The 19,860-nt window shown below is 46.8% G+C and overlaps 1 protein-coding gene and 1 long non-coding RNA gene across 3 annotated transcripts in view; one reads left to right on the top strand and one right to left on the bottom strand.

Annotated features, from left to right (window-relative positions):
• MMP23B (matrix metallopeptidase 23B) overlaps positions 1-19,547 on the bottom strand; it is a 30,148-nt gene extending 10,601 nt beyond the window's left edge. The window contains exons 1-6 of one of the 2 annotated variants that reach the window (XM_081871216.1): positions 18,886-19,547; positions 18,108-18,298; positions 7,812-7,988; positions 3,923-4,068; positions 2,609-2,748; positions 439-606 (exon numbers count right to left, since the gene is read on the bottom strand). In XM_081871216.1, the coding sequence (XP_081727342.1) occupies positions 439-606; positions 2,609-2,748; positions 3,923-4,068; positions 7,812-7,982 (625 nt within the window). In that variant the 5' untranslated portion in view covers positions 7,983-7,988; positions 18,108-18,298; positions 18,886-19,547. Of the gene's footprint in view, positions 1-438; positions 607-2,608; positions 2,749-3,922; positions 4,069-7,811; positions 7,989-11,425; positions 11,552-18,107; positions 18,299-18,885 lie in introns of those variants that run through there. The other variant, XM_081871217.1, reaches the window with a different exon arrangement.
• On the top strand, positions 10,081-14,500 carry LOC309347091. The gene is made up of 3 exons (XR_014158841.1): positions 10,081-10,533; positions 11,395-12,042; positions 12,419-14,500. It is a non-coding gene; the product is annotated as an uncharacterized lncRNA (long non-coding RNA).
• Positions 19,548-19,860: the final 313 nt, after the last annotated feature.

The following is a 19,860-nucleotide window of genomic DNA, read 5'->3' as shown; positions in this document are numbered from 1 at the left end:
ATCTTTTGCAGGGGGTTGCATTCTGAAGGATTGTAGGCGGCCTCTGAGTGATTGAGAAATCCTGTGACCTGTATATGCATTTATTATGACTGAGTATATTTGCATAATGTACGCGACAAGGCTGAGTTCACACAGTATATTCACAGCACATTCAAAGCACACCCTTTCTCTCAATAACTATGGGCAATGTAGTCCCAGAAACCCCTGATAAAACTTCAGTGTCCAGAATTTTTTCAGGGAAAGAAAACATATTTTTCAGGACCAAAGGGACTAGAAACTTGTTTTTATAAAAAAGAAAGAAAGAAACCCAGAAAGCACCTGCAAAATCACACACATGAAGAACTATGTGTAAATCCCATGAGGAAAGGCAGCAAAATGGCACCAAATGTTACCCACGATGACGTCGGCCTCAAGAATTGAGACCCATGATTCCCTTACCCTTTTTCCAGCTGAATCTCGTGTTGCCCACGATCCAGTATTCATGGTCATCAAAATGGATCTCGCCTGTCTGAGGGAAAAAGGCGTGGGCAAGCTCTCCCGTTGTCCCATCAAAGCAGTGGTGGATACTGGACTCCAAGCAGTCTGTATGGTTTATGGAATAGAAGCCTGGAAAATGATGAAATGGGATCACTTAATAATGGTGGAAGCTGGTCCATTAGGGCCAAGGAGGCAGTTTCCCACCAGCCTTAGTCTGCCCTCGGCCCCCACCTGCCCAACAGTTTAATTTTAAAAAGGAAAAGGGGAAATATTTATTGATTTTTCAAAGTAAATGAAATCCCCCACATCCAACAATGCCCTCTTCCCACTGCACCCTCCAAATGCAGTTTCTTTGTGGGAAAACATTGAGTGATAGCCCATTGCACGTGTAACAAAAGGAAGCCATAAAGTTATCTTTCTGGGTAATGCCTTGACTTCCTTAGATAATTTTTCAGCGAGTGCCGAGGTCCATACTTCTTGTTTCTTCTGCGATGATTCCAAATGTCCTAGGGTCGTGGAAATATATGTGCAAGGAAGCAAACATCACTGTCCTCACTAAGACGGGCTGAACGGACAAGATGGCTGCCCAATACTGAGGTAGTACACACATCTTAAAATTGTAGAAGCTGGTTTGAGGGAAAGCACATCAAACAGGAGCATTTCTCAAGAAACTACAGGATGGATACGGACTGTGGCTGGTGTCTTGTGCCCTTGGTTTCTAACACTTGCAGTGGGAACCAGAGTAAGCGCTAATGGTCTGAGTCAGACCATTGGTCCATTTGTCTCAACATCATCCACACAGACCGCCAATGGCTCTCTAGGGTTTGAGACAGGGAGTCTTCCCTGCCATACCTGGAGAATCCCCAAGATAGACCCTGGGACCTTCCTAGTGCAAAACCACTGAGCTGTGCCCTTTCCCCATATCAAAGTGGTAACTTCAACAAAATGTTGCAGTGCTGTTCTACAAGGTGTGACCGGAAATTTCGGTGAATCGTCACAGAAATCGGACAGCGAGAAGTATTCAAACATACAATAATCCTCAGAAACCCACAAAATGCTTACAATTGTGTACGAAATGAAGCTATAACTTTAAGCATTTAAGCATTTCCGTGATGGGCGGCAAACTTTTGAAGGTGACCCTCAGTCAGGCAGACCGCTGACAAGCAGAACGGCAGCAAATGTTGACAGAGTTCGTGACCTATTGAGTTTGTCCGTCTGAATGATGGCGGAAGATTTGCATAGTCCACGTGAAATCGTTACTGATGTTACTGAGTTCTCCCACCCTCCATATTCTTCCGATCCGACCCCACCGGATTTCTTTTTTTCCCCAAAACTGAAATCTGCACTGAAAGGGCACAGATTTTCCAATATTTCACACATCTGAGCAGCTGTGATGAGGGAACTGAAAGCAGTACAAAAAGGGAATTTCTCCAATAGTTTCCAACAGTTCTACGAACGTTGTCAACAGTGCATTGTATCCGAGGGGGCCTACTTTGAAGGCCTGTAAGGTTCGAATATTTCTCGCTGTCCGATTTCTGTGAACATTCACCGAACTTTCGGGTCACACCTTGTATGTTCCAGCCAGCCATTCCCTCTGCTAGGGCACTCCATTCCATCTTCCTTTTCCTCCCTCCATCCTGACATAAAGCATTCTGTAACCAGTGAGCATGTTCAGTCCTCAGCGGGGTTGCTGTGGGTTTTCACACACCCCATCACACTTTCAGAGTTTTCTTCTGAAACCAGCAGTATAAGAGGTAAAAGGTAAAGGGACCCCTGACCATTAGGTCCAGTCGTGGCCGACTCTGGGGTTGCGGCGCTCATCTCACTTTATTGGCCGAGGGAGCTGGCGTACAGCTTCCAGGTCATATGGCCAGCATGACTAAGCTGCTTCTGGCGAACCAGAGCAGCGCACGGAAACGCCATTTACCTTCCCGCCGGAGCGGTACCTATTTATCTACTTGCACTTTTTGGGGTGCTTTTGAACTGCTAGGTTGGCAGGAGCAGGGACTGAGCAACGGGAGCTCACCCCGTTGTGGGGATTTGAACCGCCAACCTTCTGATCGGCAAGTCCTAGTCTCTGTGGTTTAACCCACAGCGCCACCCACGCCCCTACTATAAGAGGAACCCCTACCAATTTTTAGGTCACTGGTTGCCCTTGGCGGCACCTCTCGGAAGCTGAAGGGGGAGACTTCGCTCCACATGCGGAAAGCAGCAGACAGGCCCTTCCTTGTCTGGCTCTCATTGATGATGTTCCTAGGAAAAGACAGGATCCTGGAAGGAAATGGAAATGGAATGAAAATAAGAGGCAGCTTTGGAACTGTTTGAGCTAATAGAGACCAGAGGGATTGCGACCAGAAATGGCTGCCCAGCCCCACCCAGACTTGGAAGATCACATCGTATCTGGAGGTTGAGAATTATAGGGAAAAAACTACCCAAACTGTATAGAAATCTATTCATGTACGCGACGACAGCGGCAAGAATGTTACTTGCCCAAAAATGGAAAGAAGAAGTCGTCCCAACAAAAGAAGAATGGATAACAAAAACTTACGGAATATGCAGAAATGGCAAAATTTACCGGAAAAATACAAAATCAAAATAAACTTTTTAATAAAAGAATGGAAATGGTTTATTGGATATTTGCAAATAAACTGTAAACAGATAAGGACACAGGCAGGGTTATTGTAATAACCTGCAGTTTTATAAGAATGTATATTTAAATAGATGAATAAATGAGTAAGTTAAGTTAATTTGGAATATGCAGAAAATATAAAAATAAATTTAAGGAACCAAAGAAAGAGGGGGAAGGAAGTCAAGTTTTGAAATGTTAAAATGACTGTAAAATGATTCAAATGTATAAAATTGAAAATCATAAATAAAAATTACAGATCCCTGCAAAGGGTGCCAGATTAAATCCCAACACCTTCTGTTTGAAACCTTGGTTTGCAGCCTAGACCAGAACTGGGAAACCGTGGCCCTCCAAGACTTCAGAACTGCAGCCAGCCATGCCCCTTTCCAGCACACTCTATTCCATTTCCCCTCCCACTAGGCTTCCTTGTCCGAATGGACAGTCAGCATTGCCTGTGTGGATGGAAGACAGAGCCCTCCCTTTTATCAATTCCACCCCTTCCCAGAAACCAGTATTCAAACCAGGAAAGGGGAGAGAAATTTACATTGCAACGTATTTTCCCCAAACAAACCCTAATTTGCACTTCCTCCAGTGTTAGCTAAATCAAAATGCGGTTATACTTTGAAATTCCCATGCCTCTGACGCAGTTTGCAGAGCCCAACAAAAAGTGGGAAAAAATGAGTATTTGAGGTATGCAGAAGAATGCATATGTAAAAACAACGGGCGTAGATGTAATTTAACAGATAAAATCCATTGCAAAAATTAAGTATTTGACCCCACCCCCAAAACTATTAGTATTTCTACAAATCCTGGCCTTACTTGTATGTGAGATTGAAGTGGTCCCACTTCAGGTGACCTGGCGTGAGCGTGTAGCGTTTCTTCCGGCTATGGGGATGGGGTGGAAATTTGCCATCTCGGAGAGCAGGGGGAATTCCAGGAGGAAAACCGTGAAGAGCAGGATCTGCCTTAAAAAAGCCAAGCCAAGCAGGTCAGGAGGAGAGCTCAGCACGTCAGCTCTGCACCAAAGCCTCTGGGTTGGGTCCCCGTTACGTGAGAGGCAGTGTGGTGTAGCGGTTAGAGTGATGGACCCAACTCAGCCATGATTCACACTGGGAAGACTGTGGGTAGGAATGTCACAGAGTTCGGATGAAAACTGAAACAGAAAAATTGTTCCGTGGCCAGAAAGGAAATCAATTCAGGAAATACAATCAGAATCCGCCATTTTTGCTCGGTCTGCAAACAACATGTTGTTCCATCTGCAAACAATACGTAATTTATTACTCGGCCCCTCACTGCTCAATTTGCAATGTGCATCCTTTGCATTGAATGAATGGGGGTGGAATAACATCATTTACACTATTAATTATGGAAGCCATGTGATTTTGCCACAGTGGACAGTGAGACTAAAACCTGGCTTTTGGTGGAAGATGAACTGAATGGAAACCGTGAGGCCTGTGATGAACACAGAGCTGAAAAGGAAAACAAAGCCTTCTTACTTCCACATTCGAGGGCCCGCCACAGTCTCTCACCCTACTCTACCTCACAGGATTGTTGTGAGGATAAAATGGAGGGAGAACCATGTACATGCCCTGCCATGGATATAAGAATAGAAAGGACATTCAATTGGGAGGCTAAAAGAAGACTATAAGGGACGCCTCTTTCTTTTATGAAAAAGCTAATGTCGCCATTCTGCCACAAGGTGACAGTCTAGAGAACAAGGCGGTTTGAGGGCAAAACTAACTCCGACCAGCATTTCATTTTTGTAAACTGACTCCAATCTGAAACCCTGGAGAGCTGCTGCCGGTCAGTGTAGCTAGGTGGACCAACGGCTTGCTACAAAGCCAGCTTCTTGTATTCCTCTCTTCTGCAGGGCAAAGGGAATCCTGAATGTTAAACTAGCATGAGAAATGGGCTCTGGATCTCAACAGGGAAAGAAACAAGGAACTGCCAGATCTTGCCTTAGATTCCCCCCTAGCTCTTGTCAGGAATGGTTGGTCTTGGAGCTGAGGCCAAGCTGGCTTAGTTGAGATGTTGGACTCAAAAGACCTTTCACTAGGTGTGCAGCTCTTGGTCTGAACAGCCCTGATGAGCTGCACACCGTGGAGGATGGTCCATTAGGGAAAAAGGGGCACTGCCCCACCAACCTCATTCTGTCTGCCTTTTTTATTACACCAAGTCCAGGGGGTGGCCCTGCCTACCAACGTCCTCCTCCTCTTTAGTCTCAGGGACAAAACTCGAATTAAGTAGGCTCTGCCCCTCACTGGCTCTGGCGCCACCTGCTGTTGGGCTCCCTGCCTTCTGCCCCATCAGCCTCTTCTGCCACATGATGCCAACCAACTCCCAGCCTCACATGTTTTTTCCAGGAAAGGTCTGTGAGCCAGGGAAAAAGCTGGCTGGTTCCTTAAAGTGAAGGCAGCCAAGCACAAATGGGCTTTTTTTTAGGGCTGCCAGCTCTCTGGTTGCAGCCTCAGAGACTCTTGTGTTTCAGGATCCTTTTTTCAGGAGCCTGGAGCTGGAAATATTAAGCATCAAGGCTGTCAGCCTGTCTCTAAATAAGGTAAAGGTAAAGGGACCCCTGACCATTAGGTCCAGTCGTGGCCGACTTTGGGGTTGCAGCGCTCATCTCACTTTATTGGCCGAGGGAGCTGGCATACAGCTTCCGGGTCATGTGGCCAGCATGACTAAGCCGCTTCTGGTGAAACCAGAGCAGTGCAACGGAAACACCATTTACCTTCCCGCCAGAGCAGTACCTATTTTTCTACTTGCACTTTGATGTGCTTTCAAACTGCTAGGTTGGCAGGAGCAGGGACCGAGCAACGGGAGCTCACCCCATCGCGGGGATTTGAACCGCCGACCTTCTGATCAGCAAGTCCTAGGCTCTGTGGTTTAACCCACAGCGCCACCCGCGTCCCTTGTCTCTAAATACCAGGCTTGAAATCCAGGGGTGGTTGGTGCCCACTGGAGGCTGGTAGGTTGGAAGGTAGGGAGGCCAACACTAGGTGGCGCCATAGCAACTATTGGCTGAGCCAACTAAGTCTACATTTGTCCCCAGCCTCTTCCTCCCTGTTGAGTTGTACAAGGGGCAAGACCAAGGGGCAGGAAGCTGGTAGCCAGGGGCAACCCCTGGATTGGATGGAAGTAAATATCAGTCAGGAGCTGCCCAAGGGCAGGCTGAGGTTGGTGGGGCAGTACAGCCTTCACTGTTCAAATCCCCACTTGGCTACAAAGCCCACTGGGTGATCTTGGGCCAGTTGCTCCTTCTCAGCCCTGCCCTGCTCTGCAGGGTTGGTGTCAGGCAAAAATGGAGGGTGGGGAAGTGAGAGCAAGCTATCTTGAGCTCCTTGTCTGTTTGCCTCCTTTGTGTAGTTGTAATAAACGGGCTTGATTAGCAACGCATTGTGGCTGGGGTTGGACTGGATGATCCTTCAGTTCCCTCCCAATTCTGCACTCTCTTCACAAAAGCAGGCAGCTCTGAAACGTCCTACCCCTTGCGGAAGCGAGGAAGGGGAAATGCCGTATTGAAACAAGACTCTTCTCTAGCTTAGGATCTGTCCTGAAACTTATATAGGGCACACAGACATGTGCTTTTCCAATGCCTCTGTAAGTAGGTCAAAAGTCTGATCTCACACCCAAATCTTTAGGAAAGAAAGAAAGAAAGAAAGAAAGAAAGAAAGAAAGAAGTGTGTGAAACTTCCATTTTTGGTCCCTTCCCCACAAAAAAAAGGGATCTTGCAGAGATGGAAAAGCTTCTGAAAAAGGAAGCCAAAAGGATCAAGGGGGTGGACACACACACACACACACACACGCCATGAGCAACGGTTGCAGCATTTGGACTTTGCGACAAGGAGAGGTGTGCAAGATAGAGGGGCAGGATAGAGGGGTATAAAAATGTTGCAAAGTATGATGAAATTGGTTTAGGAGAGGCTTCTCCATTCCTTCTTCCATAATACTAGATTTTGGGGCCATCCCAAGGAGCTGGATGTTAAAAGATTGAGGACAGACAAAAAGCAAGGACTTCTTCACACAATGTACCTTTAAACTGTGGAATTTTTGATAGTCATCAGTCTGGAAGGCTTTAAAAGATTAGACTAATTAATTCACGGCGGAAACTGAAGTTCAACCCATCACTCAGCCCTGAAAGCTCAGTTGGCAATCTTGGGCCAGCTGCTGTCTGTCGACGTAACCTACCTTGCAAGGTAGTTGGAACCATTAAAAAATTGAGAGGTGTGTGGAGTAATAAATTAAATCGGCGGGCCTTACTTCTAGTTAAGCATGCACTGTTAACCCCACCAAAAGCTTTTTCTGCCATGCCAGGAATCTAAAAATGAAATTTGAAGAGGCAATACTTGAACTCTTTGCTGTCTCTTCTGCCCAGTGGACAGGGATGCAGGACCCGAGTTCAAATCTTTGACCTCCTTGCAAAAAAACAAACAAATCCACAACACCATGAGATATAATGTAACAGATGAGCATATATTTAACTTCCCATTCCATAGAATATGACCACACAGCAAAGAAAAATAAAGGGTGAAATGCAACAGACCTGAGTTCAAATCCCTGTCCAGTGGGACAATCTTGGGTCCGTCTAACCTACCCCACAGGGCTGTCGTTAGGATGAAACAACCGCCTTGAGCCAATTTGGGGTGGGGTGGAAGGCAGGATATTAAAACAGCACACAATATTTGGAAGAAAATTTGCCGCATCTTACCTCAGTCTCTCTTGCTTTCGTCTCAAGCAAACCTTCCCGAGCAGCCAGTAGACCCAGGAGCGGAATAATGCATAAGAAACTCAAGACGCAAGGCCATTTAGGGCTTCTCTGCTTCTCCGTTGGTAGAAAACCACGGGAAAAGCCGGCGGAAAACTTTTCCATATGCTCCATGCCTGGCTTTAATTTAAAAAACAACAATGCAACACAGCAGGAAGGAAGAGAGAGAAATCAATGCACGCAGTGTCTGCAGCAGTGGCAAACTTTGCTGGAAATTGACAAAACTATTTGGAGGGGAGTGTTGAGTGGGGGGCAGGAGGGAAGAGAGGAGTAGACTTTACATTAAACTTTGGTTTGATGAGCCAAGTGGTTTTTCTTTTTTTAATAAAAAATAAAACCAGCTCCTGCCAAGCCGTTTCATATTACTCTGTGATTTTCTGTTAACAGAGGAGGGAGAAAGGGGGGGCACCACTGGACAGCCCAACAGCTGTGCTCAGGGAAGCGAAAGAGAGAAAGAGAGAGAGGCAGCTCAGACAGCTGTGTCTCAGCAGCTGGAGCAGGGAGGCGATTTATGCAATGACACCCTGCTCCCAAAAAAAGGGGGGGGGGAGTATAGGAGGGGAGGAGAAAATGGTGGGATGGAAAGCAGAAGCAGAATCCAGATTCAGAAGTTTCCCTTTGGAATATTTCATAGGGGGGATGTTCCATGTTACGAAATGTGTTGTTCATTGACCGGCATCTTCTAGGAAGGCAGGGTGGGCAGAGACCAGTAGGAGCATCAGTTTCATCTGGTTGCTCTGCTTTCACAAGCTGGTAAACAACACTGGATCAAAGAAAGAAAACAAGGAGATCTAGGGCAATGCCAGCAACCGCTGCTATTCTTACTATTCTTATTATATAGAAGCCTCATGCCCAGTGTGACTCGGGAGTTCTAAGAAACAGAACAAAAACTGTGGAGTTTTGCTTAAAATCAGTGGGATTTGGAAAGGTTTAATCCGCCATCTTGATTCAAAATGGCGACCAGTTAAGAACTCAAGAAGAGCCTGCTGGATCAGGCCAGTGGCTCATCTCGTCCAGAGACCTGTTCTCACAGTGGCTGACAAGAAGCTTGTGGCAAAGCAGCAAGCAGGATTTGAGGATTCTCCCCTCCTGGGGTTTCCAGACACTGGTATTCAGAAGCATTGCAGCCTCCAGCTGAAGAGGCAGAACGTAAACATCATGTCTAGTAGCCATCGACAGCCCTCTCTTCCAAACGTAGCAGAAAACCAGCTCCATGATCTCAAGAAGCATCACGCAAAATTTGGATAAAACCAATGTGGTTGTAAAAGGTTGGGTCCGCCATCTTGTTTCAAAATGGCTTCCCATTGTTTCTAAACGTCGGTGGTAACTGGCTCCTCGATCTCAGGAAAATGTGGTTCACCTTAAGAGGTGTCCAAATGCACAGAAATTGAACAACCGTCCAAAATACGGATGCAGATTTTGATCTCTTCGATTTCAGCCCCACCTTTTACCAGAAGGTCCCGGGGGGGGGGGTTACGCAACAAGGTGACAATACAAGGTTAAAAATCCACAAAGCAAAGTAGAAATATGGAGAACTGAAAGGAAATAATTTTGGGGTGGTGCCGAGTGACAGTGTGGTATAGTGGTTAGAATGTCCGAATGAGGACCAGGGAGAGTTGAGTTCAGATTTTTGCTCAGCCAGGAGGTTCAGGGCTAGCCAGTCTGTTGCTTGAAGCCAAGGTCAAGATGGCACCCCCCCCACACACAAAAATGCATGCATATAAAGCAAAGTGGACAGGGAGAGGAAACATATGTCACTCTTAGCAAGGGGGCAGTGCCCTTCACTGCTGCAGCATAGGTATGAGGGGGGCAGGTGAGGCCAGGGTGTGCACATAGCTCTGTCCTCTGACAGAAGGGGACTCTGGAGGAAGTTTGGTGGAAGCAGGGAAACCACCATTGCTGTGTAGCACCTATACTTGACTGCAGTTGCCTCTACCTAACCTTTGGGTTTGCCTTGACGAAGCTCAATGGGCGACTCTAGGCCAGTGACCATCTTACAGCCTTGCCTACCTCACAGGGTCGTTGTGTGCACAAGAAACAGCAGGGAGCGAGATTTGTGCGTTGCCCTGAGCTGCTGGGAGCAAGCTCTTGGTTTGAGGGGAACCACCAAACTCATTTTAACTTCCAGCTGATGCCCTGGAAGAGCAGAGTGTCGTTCTGAGACCTGGTGGGTCTTGCAAATGGTGCCTCCAAGCTGCTTGCAGGGAGGGGCTGAGGCATAGGAAGCTGCTCTCTGCCACTGTCAGACCGCTGGGTCCATCCAGCTCTGTGCTGTCTGCACTGACTGGCAGCAGCTGTCCAGGGTTTCAGATAGGACTCTCCCAGCCTGGCCAGGGAATGCTTGTAGCTCTGTGGAAGAGCATTTGCCTTGCACCCAGAAGGTCCCAGATTTGATACCTGGCATCACCAGGTAGGGCTGGGAGAGAGCCCTGCCTGAAACCCTGGAGAGCTGCTGCCAGCCAGTGCGGGAAGTACAGAGCAAGATGGCCTGACCCGTTATAAAGCAAGCTTCTTGTATACCTGCAGATGGCAGAGATTGAACCCGGGACCTTCTGCATGTAAGGCTCTACTCGCTGATCTGCCTTCCTTTCTCTACTCCATCAGTCATGAGCCCTAAACTGGTGCCACCCCAGAGCAGGGTAAAAAATTAAAAAGAGGATTATAGGTACATGACCCCAGTCAAGCTTGCAAAAATTTATCACCTGCCTGATAACAAGTGTTGGAAATGTAAAGAAACTGAGGGTACATTTTTTCATCTTTGGTGGACGTGCCCGAAGATTAAGGCTTTCTGGGAGATGATATATAATGAACTGAAAAAGGTATTTAAATATACCTTCCCTAAGAAACCAGAGGCCTTTCTCTTGGGCATAGTCGGCCAATTGGTGTTAAAGAAAGATAGAACGTTTTTTATGTATGCGACAACAGCAGCAAGAATACTCATCGCAAAGTACTGGAAGACACAAGATTTGCCCACCTTGGAAGAATGGCAGATGCAAGTAATAGACTATATGGAATTGGCAGAAATGACTGGCAGAATCCGAGACCTGGGAGAAGAAGCGGTGGAAGAGGACTGGAAGAAGTTCAAGAATTATCTGCAGAAACATTGTAAAGTGTATGAATGCTAAAATGATGTTGGATATGAAATAATATGGCATCAGTGGTACAGTGTTAAAAAATATGCAAAAAATGTAATAGAAAAAGGGTGAAAAAATAAGGTTATATTACGTCAAAGTAAATAATATGTTAAAGGTATTCAATTATAAAGAGGAAAGATTGGAGACATAATAGAAGTGATTATAACAATTAGAAATGAGTTTTGAAGAAGGGTAAGGATTTGCTGTATCTGATTGGACAAAGAGGAACACAAAAAAGGGAGGCGTGAGGAGGTCAAGAAAGAAGGTTCTGTAAAAATGAGTCTGAAAACTGGATTTTTTGTTTTTATTCGGTGTAATGTTTTTGGTGTATGTTTTTTTTTGTATTTGGAAAAACAAATAAATATTTTATTAAAAAAAAAAGAGGATTATAGGAAGCAATGAGGAGATATAAGAAACCATTACCCAGTTCTCTCCCTTGGAGCCTCCTTCAATCTGAGACAAGCAGAAAAGGCTGCAGTTTCCCTGGAGCAAGGGAAACGGCTTGCTATCCCTGGGCAGTTTAGGGTCATGCTCGCGCCAAGGCGAGGGTGGAACGGTTTTCTTTCAAGCCAGAGAGCACTTTCTTGGAAAGCAAAGCTCTGTCGTTCCCCTCGTGCTTTGAGGCGGAGACAGACACAGCTCCTAATATGAAGTTGAGGGAGGCTGGCTCTTTTTTTATATAAAAAAAAAAGTCAGGAGAAACGAGATGTTTGCTCTGAAGGCACGATAGCCAAAGAAAACCTCTGGTGTCCGAGCAGCGGGCATTGCAGCTGGGAGGTGTGTGTGCCAGGGGAAAAATCAGATGGAGAAAGGGACTTTGGGGGGAGCTTGCATAGGTTTTGCGATTGAGAAGGAGAGGTGGGCGCCTGGGAAAATAAGCCCCAATTCTCCCCCCTTGCAGGGAATTGATAAAAATCAAAAGGGTGGCATGATGAGACTTGAATGAGGTGCAGCTTGTAGCCCCAGAGGGCAGAGATGCCTGAGCGGGGTTCAAAGTCTGGGCAAGCCACATCAAGGTTAAGTCTGCGATCTGGGCACAGGTAAAAGGTAAAGGTACCCCTGCCCGTACGGGCCAGTCGTGTCCGACTCTAGGGTTGTGCGCTCATCTCACTCTAGAGGCCGGGAGCCAGCGCTGTCCGGAGACACTTCTGGGTCACGTGGCCAGCATGACGAAGCTGCTCTGGCGAGCCGGCACCAGCGCCGCACACGGAAACACCGTTTACCTTCCTGCTGGAGCGGTACCTATTTATCTACTTGCACTTAGGGGTGCTTTCGAACTGCTAGGTGGGCAGGAGCTGGGACCGAACGACGGGAGCTCACCCCGCCGCGGGGATTCGAACCGCCGACCTTGTGATCAGCAAGTCCTAGGCACTGAGGTTTTACCCACAGTGCCACCCGCGTCCCTTCTGGACACAGGAGATGAGTTCAAAACCTGAAGCACTCGTGCACAACATTCATCACGTAGGGCTGATGTGGCCCCAAAGGCCTTTTGATCCAAATCACGAGGCCGTTTCGGCCAAGTCACAAGCAGCAACATCATACGTGCACGGTGTTTTGCAGGCTCGGGCAATTAAGCTGCTAAAGAATCATGGGCGTTTTTTCTTTTTAAAGCCTATAATATAAGCAAGTTCACTGAAAACAAAAGAAACTTAGATCTGGCCTAAGCATGCTTCAGAGAGAGGTGGTAGAATCGCCAGGTCAAAAGTTTACAGCTTCAGATCGTAAGTAGGGGTTAGGCCCATCTTCCTAACCATAATGAGGTCTAGGAACTTGCGGGCTTTCTTTAAAAATGAAAATTGATAACACTTTGCACTGCATTCTATCCCCTGATTCTATACCAGGCCGGGGCTTGCCCCAAAAGATGGAAAATAGCCCTGTCCTTAACTGAACCATGCTGTTACTTTCTCCATTTTTTTTTTATAAAGAGAGGCTGGCTGTGTTTAGATGCTTTGACACACAGCCATGGTAAATGATATTACATAAGCTGCACAACAGGCTATTCTTAATTCTCCCTTCTCTTTAATGAGAGTTTCTGCCTTTCCCCCCCTTCTTTCAATTTTCACATCTGGCTGTTTGACTTGGCCGGTTCTCAATGATTGTTGAATCCAGCTCAATTTAATTTTGGCCCAAGGAGAGGGGAAAATATTCCTTGCAACCTCGCATGTCTTTTTCAGTCCTGTGTCAAGAAGCGAGATAGAAAAGGCGGTGGGAAGGGAAGGTCATATGGAGTTATAAGAGAAAGGCCTGGACATTGTGGTCATTTGTGGATGGAATTTGAGTCAGTTCCCCTGTACAGGTCAACCTACTTAAGTCACACTTTCTGAAACAATAAACCAACTGAAATGCAGCACTTCTTCAAAATTTGAACTTCTCCGAATTTTGCAATGCCAAGTAACGTTTTTTTTAAAAACCGTGCACCCCATGGTAAAATGTGCATTCAAAAATGCATACGCCACTGAACACAACATACAAAAAATGTGTTATTTTTAGGGGACACTGCATGCTCAAAATGAGCACATCAGCCAACAATGCAGACAAAATTGTGTGTACGTCAGGAGAAAGTTGCATTAACACACTGATGGGTTTGCGCGAGGACTAAGGAAGTCGATCAATCTGCAAACTGATGTGGAAATGAAACTTAATATTGGAAACTGAGGGAACATGTCATGGAGGCAATAACAGTGCATTCGTTGTGGATATATACTGGACAGTCCTCACATAATTCTGCTTTATTAGTTGGTTCTGCAATACTTCCTGAATGTTGCCACACTATTTCACTACAGGACAACAAAAGTGGGGGCAGGGGAACAAGAACCCCTGGAAAAATTGTGGTACAAAAAGTTAGAGGATTTCAGCAGAAGTCACATCACGCGCACTGATTGGAAACGAAGCGGTGTGTTGACCTCAAAACCATAGCTGTCAATTTACAGATTTGAAAATAAGGGACCAGCAGCCAAAATAAGGGACCTGCAGCTTCACCTGTTCCAGGCACTCCAGTCTTCCTGTCCTCCTGCAGTCTGGTCAAACTCATGCTGGTAGCTTCGAGAACACTGTCCAACTAACTTTGTAACCAGAGGTTCAACTGAATAGAATCTGAATCACATGCACCACAAGGCCTATGCAGCCTCAACTTAAGATGGCTCCCCGGCCTGGCTTTGCACTGCAAAGTTTGCAGCAGCACGTGCAACAAAATGGCGTCCAGCATTCAAAACCCCCCTCAGCTTGCATTAACTAGCCACACACAAGGCATGCAAGCTCCACCCCCCAGTCGTTCTTAGACTTCTTATTGGGTGAGCAACACAGCCAAGCAACACAGTTGGAGCCTCCCTCCTCCCTGGCCGGCAGGGAGGGAGGGAGAGAAGCTGCTTTCTTTGAAATTTAAGGGACATCATTTAAGGGACATTTAAGGGACATCTATCAATAAGGGACAGCAGCAGGACATGGCGCTGGAATAAGGGACTGTCCCTTCAAATAAGGGACACTTGACAGCTATGCTCAAAACCTTTGCAGGTGGAAAGCAGCCCTGAAACTGCCCCTGACACCACTGCGAAGACAAATCATAATGAATGCACAAGGAAAGCATATGGCTGGAAGGGCTGCAAAAGATAAAGAACAAAAATCTAAGGAGCAATGGAGAAAACGTCTTCCGTCAAGAGAATTCCAAGAATTTTAAAAATTGTTTGCGGGACAAGATGTCCCAGACAATTATGCAGATCCACAACTCACAAACAAATCTCTTTCTCTCTCTCGTCAATAGCAGCAAGCTCGAAAATATATCTGAGATTAGAACGGAAATGCAGACAGAAATTACAGAGAAAAACATTGAGACTTAAACCAGCTGCTTGTGGGGAACAGCAACAGTTTATGTCTTTGATTCACTGCCCTGTTTGCAACCACAGCTATCTAACACACCTCCAGCAGCTCATTTGCAGGCAAGGAGGCAAGAGTCTGCTGCCCCCTGGTGTTTCTCCCTAAGAACTGGCATTCAGAGGTATCCTGCTCCTGTACAAGGAGGTTCCACTCTTAGCCATATACTTAGCTGTTAATAGTTGCTGGCAGACCTACTCACCATTAAAATGTATTTAATCTTTGTTTACATGATTCGTTCAATCATCGCTAGCCCTACCTGGAGATACCTGGAACCTTCTGCATTCAAGAGAGATGCACAACCACTGAGGTTTGCTTTTCTTCAAAGGTCCATCCAGCACAGCATCCTTTCTGCTAGAATGATGTTCCCAGAAAACATTCACAAGCCAAGGCATGAAGGCAGCAATGTACTCATATTATTCATTGGCAGCACATGCTATTTACCCATATACTGCCTCTGATGCTGGAGGTTCCATTTAGTCATCATGGCTAGCAGTAATCGAGAGAGAAATGCTGATATATATAGGTCGAGTCGTGGCCAACTCTGGGGTTGTGGTGCTCATCTTGCTTTATTGGCTGAGGGAGCCGGCGTACAGCTTCCAGGTCATGTGGCCAGCATGACTAAGCCGCTTCTGGTGAACCAGAGCAGCGCACGGAAACGCCGTTTATCTTCCCGCCGGAGTGGTACCTATTTATCTACTTGCACTTTGACGTGCTTTCGAACTGCTAGGTTGGCAGGAGCAGGGACCAAGCAACGGGAGCTCACCCCGTCACGGGGATTCAAACCGCCGACCTTCTGATCAGGAAGTCCTAGGCTCTGTGGTTTAACCCACAGTGCCACCCACGTCCCTATATATATATATTCCAAACCCATTTTAAAACTGCCCAGGCAGGACACAATTAGACTCGCATACATTTCTCTCAATTCACAAAAAATATTTCCTCCTAAGGAAAAGGTTGGTGGTCTTTAAGAAGCTACTTTATAGGTAGAGTAGTGAGGATTAGAACCCTGGTCTCCCAGGTCCTAATCTGACATTCTAACCACTGACTCAATTCTGAACATTGGGAATTTCTGCTCCAGCATCTCTTTTTCATTGAACTTCTCCAACATCCCTTCCATTTACCTGGGAATTGGGTCCAAGCTAGCACCCTCACTCCCTTCTTTGCTACTTATTCCTCCAAGGTAGGCCACGACTTTCCTCCTCCTCCTCCTCGGCTCATCACAATGCAAAGGGCGGGAAGCCAGCTCACCCAGAGGTTGGCAGAACTCTCAAATCTGTTTCAGCAAAATAAAGCCAACAAACACCTATCTGGAGGAAATGCAGGTGGTCACTATTCAAAGGTGGCATTTTGTGCTTCCGAAGGGATGCCGCTGCACGACTTTCCCCTAGGAAAGCCAAACATAAGAAGAGACTGGGCTGTGCCCAGAGGAGGAAACAAGCTTTTCCGATTCTAAGGCTTTGTAAGACTTATCAATGATATTTGTAGGCTGCCCCGGGAGCCTGCTCTTGACTGGATAAATAAGCCAGGCTCCCCCAAAATCCAGATGCGGTCCACCTTGACATTAAAAGAAGAAACCTTTGGCAAACTTGAAAACGCAGCGAGAGCCGGAATCATCCAACCCACAAAACATCGAGTTCCCGGGGCTTTGTAATGAGCCTGCCAGGGCAGGACCTGCTTGATCGCACCACGGGTTTTTCCGTTCTTCAAAAACCGAGCAGGGAGGATATTCTCCCTGCCTTCCTCTTCACAGCAGGCTAACCCTGACTTCGCTGCCCTTCACAGCTGGGCAGAGAAAGGGAACTACTTGTCCGTGGTCTCCGAACACTCTGCGCTTGTTCACTCAAGCCGCACGTCTTAGCATTGGGCTAAGTGATGGAAGAACAATTTGCTGCAGGTTTGGCCAGGGATGGAGACAGCAAAGAGAAGAGATTGCAAAACTAGATGCAGTCGACACCCGAGGGCTTCCCCGGACCAATGTCTTTTTGTGCAGCGTGTCATTGACAAATTGGTGGCGGATTTGACCAGATTCATAGGAGGGGCTCTCCGAGGGTCATCTAGTCCAACCCCCTGCAATGCCAGATTCATACAGCCCCGTCCACACATCGTTCCGCTGCATTACCTGTTCGGTGATGCTCTCCCAATATGATCGCGGACAACAGGGGCGTTCTTGCGCTCTGCCATAATCACATTTATTACGCACCCTACGCCAAAAAGGCCCCAGGGTTGCTTGCAACCATTTAAAATTCAGATTAAAACAAATTGCAGTCACAGGAAGAGAACAGGTGCTGAAAATGTATGTCTCTCAGGTGTCAAATGCTAAGGTTGAAGAGTCACCGTTTACTTATGTTACTGAAAATGTGTAATTTATTAGATATTATGATGATGTAGCAGCAGTAAACCTTTTTAGCATGTAAATGGCAAATAAATACTGTAATAGAATCATCAAATTAGGAGGGATCCTGAGGATCATCTAGTCTAGGGGTCGGCAACCTAAGCCCCATGGGCCACAAGCAGCCCACGGGGGTTGTTTAACTGGCCCATGAGCCGCACCCGAAATGAGCGACCCACTCGGCAAGTCCCCACATGCTGCGCTAAACTGTCGCAGCGTGGCACAGGGACTCGCTTCCACAGTGCTGGAAATCGCTTCCACGGCGCTGGAAATCATGTCTGCAGAGACACAGGAAACCGTGTCTGCACAGACGCAGATGTCGGAAATCGCGGGGGCATGTGCACGTTCCGGCCCATGGAGGGATCTCCACTGGAGTGATCCGGCCCAGGCGAGGTAAACCTTGCCAACCTGATTCTAGTCCAACCCCCTGCAGTGAAGGAATATGCAGTGCTCCCTGCAGGGACTGAACCTGCAACCTTGGCATTATTATCACCACGCTCTAACCAACTGAGCTATCCAGGCTCATTGTGGTGAGCCGTCCTCCTGGCCCCCTTTCAAAGCTACCTCACGACGGCAAATTCCATACAATATAATTAACACTTCCTGATTTTGCCTTGTTTTGCTTTTTGCTCGTTGTCGGGTGGCTCAAGGAGCTGCTCAGGCTACAGAAGCCTCTCATCGCCACCAAAAGCGCAGAAAACCTTAACTAGCCACCTTTCTGAGATTTCAGTCATGAGGGCTAGAAACTTAAAAACAACAACTCACAAACCCAATAACATCTAGGCAGCTGAATTCTGCAGCCAAATGCCATACACAGTGGTAGGGAAAATAAGACAAAACACTCACCTTGCCATCTGTCCAAGTCAACCCATCTCACTGATATTGTCCGGAGTGCTTCAAAAGGAGCAAAGGCACTGGTGTTTGTTAAACCTGGACGTCATGCCAACCATGGTTCATTGTGCCATTCTGGAGGCAGAGGGTATGGCTCAGGATCCTCTGCTTCGTTAATAGCCATGTAAGGTCCCATACCTCCAAACCTATTGCCTTGTGGTTAGTTCCACAGAATAAGAGTATGTATTAACGCCCCCATAGGGGAACCTCTTGTGAATGAAGTGTCCCCAAAGAGGGCATGGACAGGTGGCTGGCTGGCTGGCTGGCTGGCACCAGGAAATGAGCACCCTGCGCTACCACATTTTACTGCAGGCCCCCTTTCATCAAAATACATACAATGGTACCTCAGGTTACAGACACCTCGGGTTACAGACACTTTAGGTTACAGACTCTGCTAACCCGGAAGTAGTTCCTCAGGTTGAGAACTTTACCTCAGGATGAGAACAGAAATCACACGGCAGGAGGCTCCATTAGCTAAAGTGGTGCTTCAGGTTAAGAACAGTTTCAGGTTAAGAACGGACCTCTGGAACGAATTAAGTTCTTAACCAGAGGTACCACTGTGTAACACTCCTACTCTGCTTGTGAAACATACAGCCGTTAAGGGATTTTGGGGTGTTTTGGACTACGTAATTCTGCTTGTGTGGTGTGTACAAGAAGCCCAAAAGGTGCATGAGATGAGGGCATGTACACTGGGCTGCAGAGGGAGAGAAGGGAAACACAGCTATTCCATTACCTCTGCTGAGACACCAGCTATCTTTGGACCTCCTTCAACTTTGTCCTCACGGCAAGTGTCCAATCAAGCTACCTGAGCAGATTCTATCCCAGCCGGCCACCATAGTAATTTTTGGCATTGGTGCCTTGTGTTTCCTCCTCCCTCACCAGTCCTTTTTCCTTGTGTGTAATGTATTTCAGATTGCAAGCTCCAGGGTTCAGGGACTGTCTCAGAACGACCTGGAAAAATCAGGAGAGCGCACCTTTTGGGCTCCAACTAAAATACATAATAAAAAAACAGTAGTCCCCCCCCCCCATTGCTAAAATCCTCTGCAACACGCAGAGACCAACAGCAAGGCAAGCCTGGCAAAGAGAGTCCCTGGGAAGTTTTGAAACAAGGTTCAACAAATGCCTTGCACATTTCCACCAGACCTGTGTCAGGATCCGCTTGACCCTGAAAGCAAAAACACTCACAGTCGCATTAAGAGTTTGGACGAGCATGGCTGACTCAATTTGGTACGTTGCAGCAAACCATGGTTTCCCAACACACAACTGAACTGTGGCTTAGAGCAACTAGTTGGCTTTCATTCTCAGCCCCCACCCCAACCTACCCAAAGCATAATAAATTATCCTTCTTTCTCTGGAAAGGGACTGTTGCGTTTGCTGTGGCTTGTCAACGTTCCGTTCACACCAAACCCTAGATTTGGCTCCCTTTAATCACAAGGACAGTGTTAAACACCTGAATCATTTGCACTAGGCATGGCCGGGGGGTGGGATATGAAAAATGTCTTAAATCAAGGGTGGGAAGGAGGGGGGAAATTGTTTGTCAATTCATTTTTCATTTTAATTTCTCGACTTTTAATAGAACTCTCTCATCGGAAAACACCTGCGTGTGGCATTTTGGGCATTTTGAAGAAATAAAAACATTTGCACTTCAACATAGAAGAATATTTCTGTTTCAGTGTTTTGGGGGGGGGGTTTAGCCAGTACCTGCACC

Source organism: Podarcis erhardii, assembly GCF_964252035.2.
Source record: "Podarcis erhardii genome assembly, chromosome: 7".
Lineage (NCBI taxonomy): Eukaryota > Metazoa > Chordata > Lepidosauria > Squamata > Lacertidae > Podarcis > Podarcis erhardii.
The sequence above is the reverse complement of the archived record's forward strand: the minus strand, read 5'-3'. Positions and strand labels throughout refer to the sequence as shown.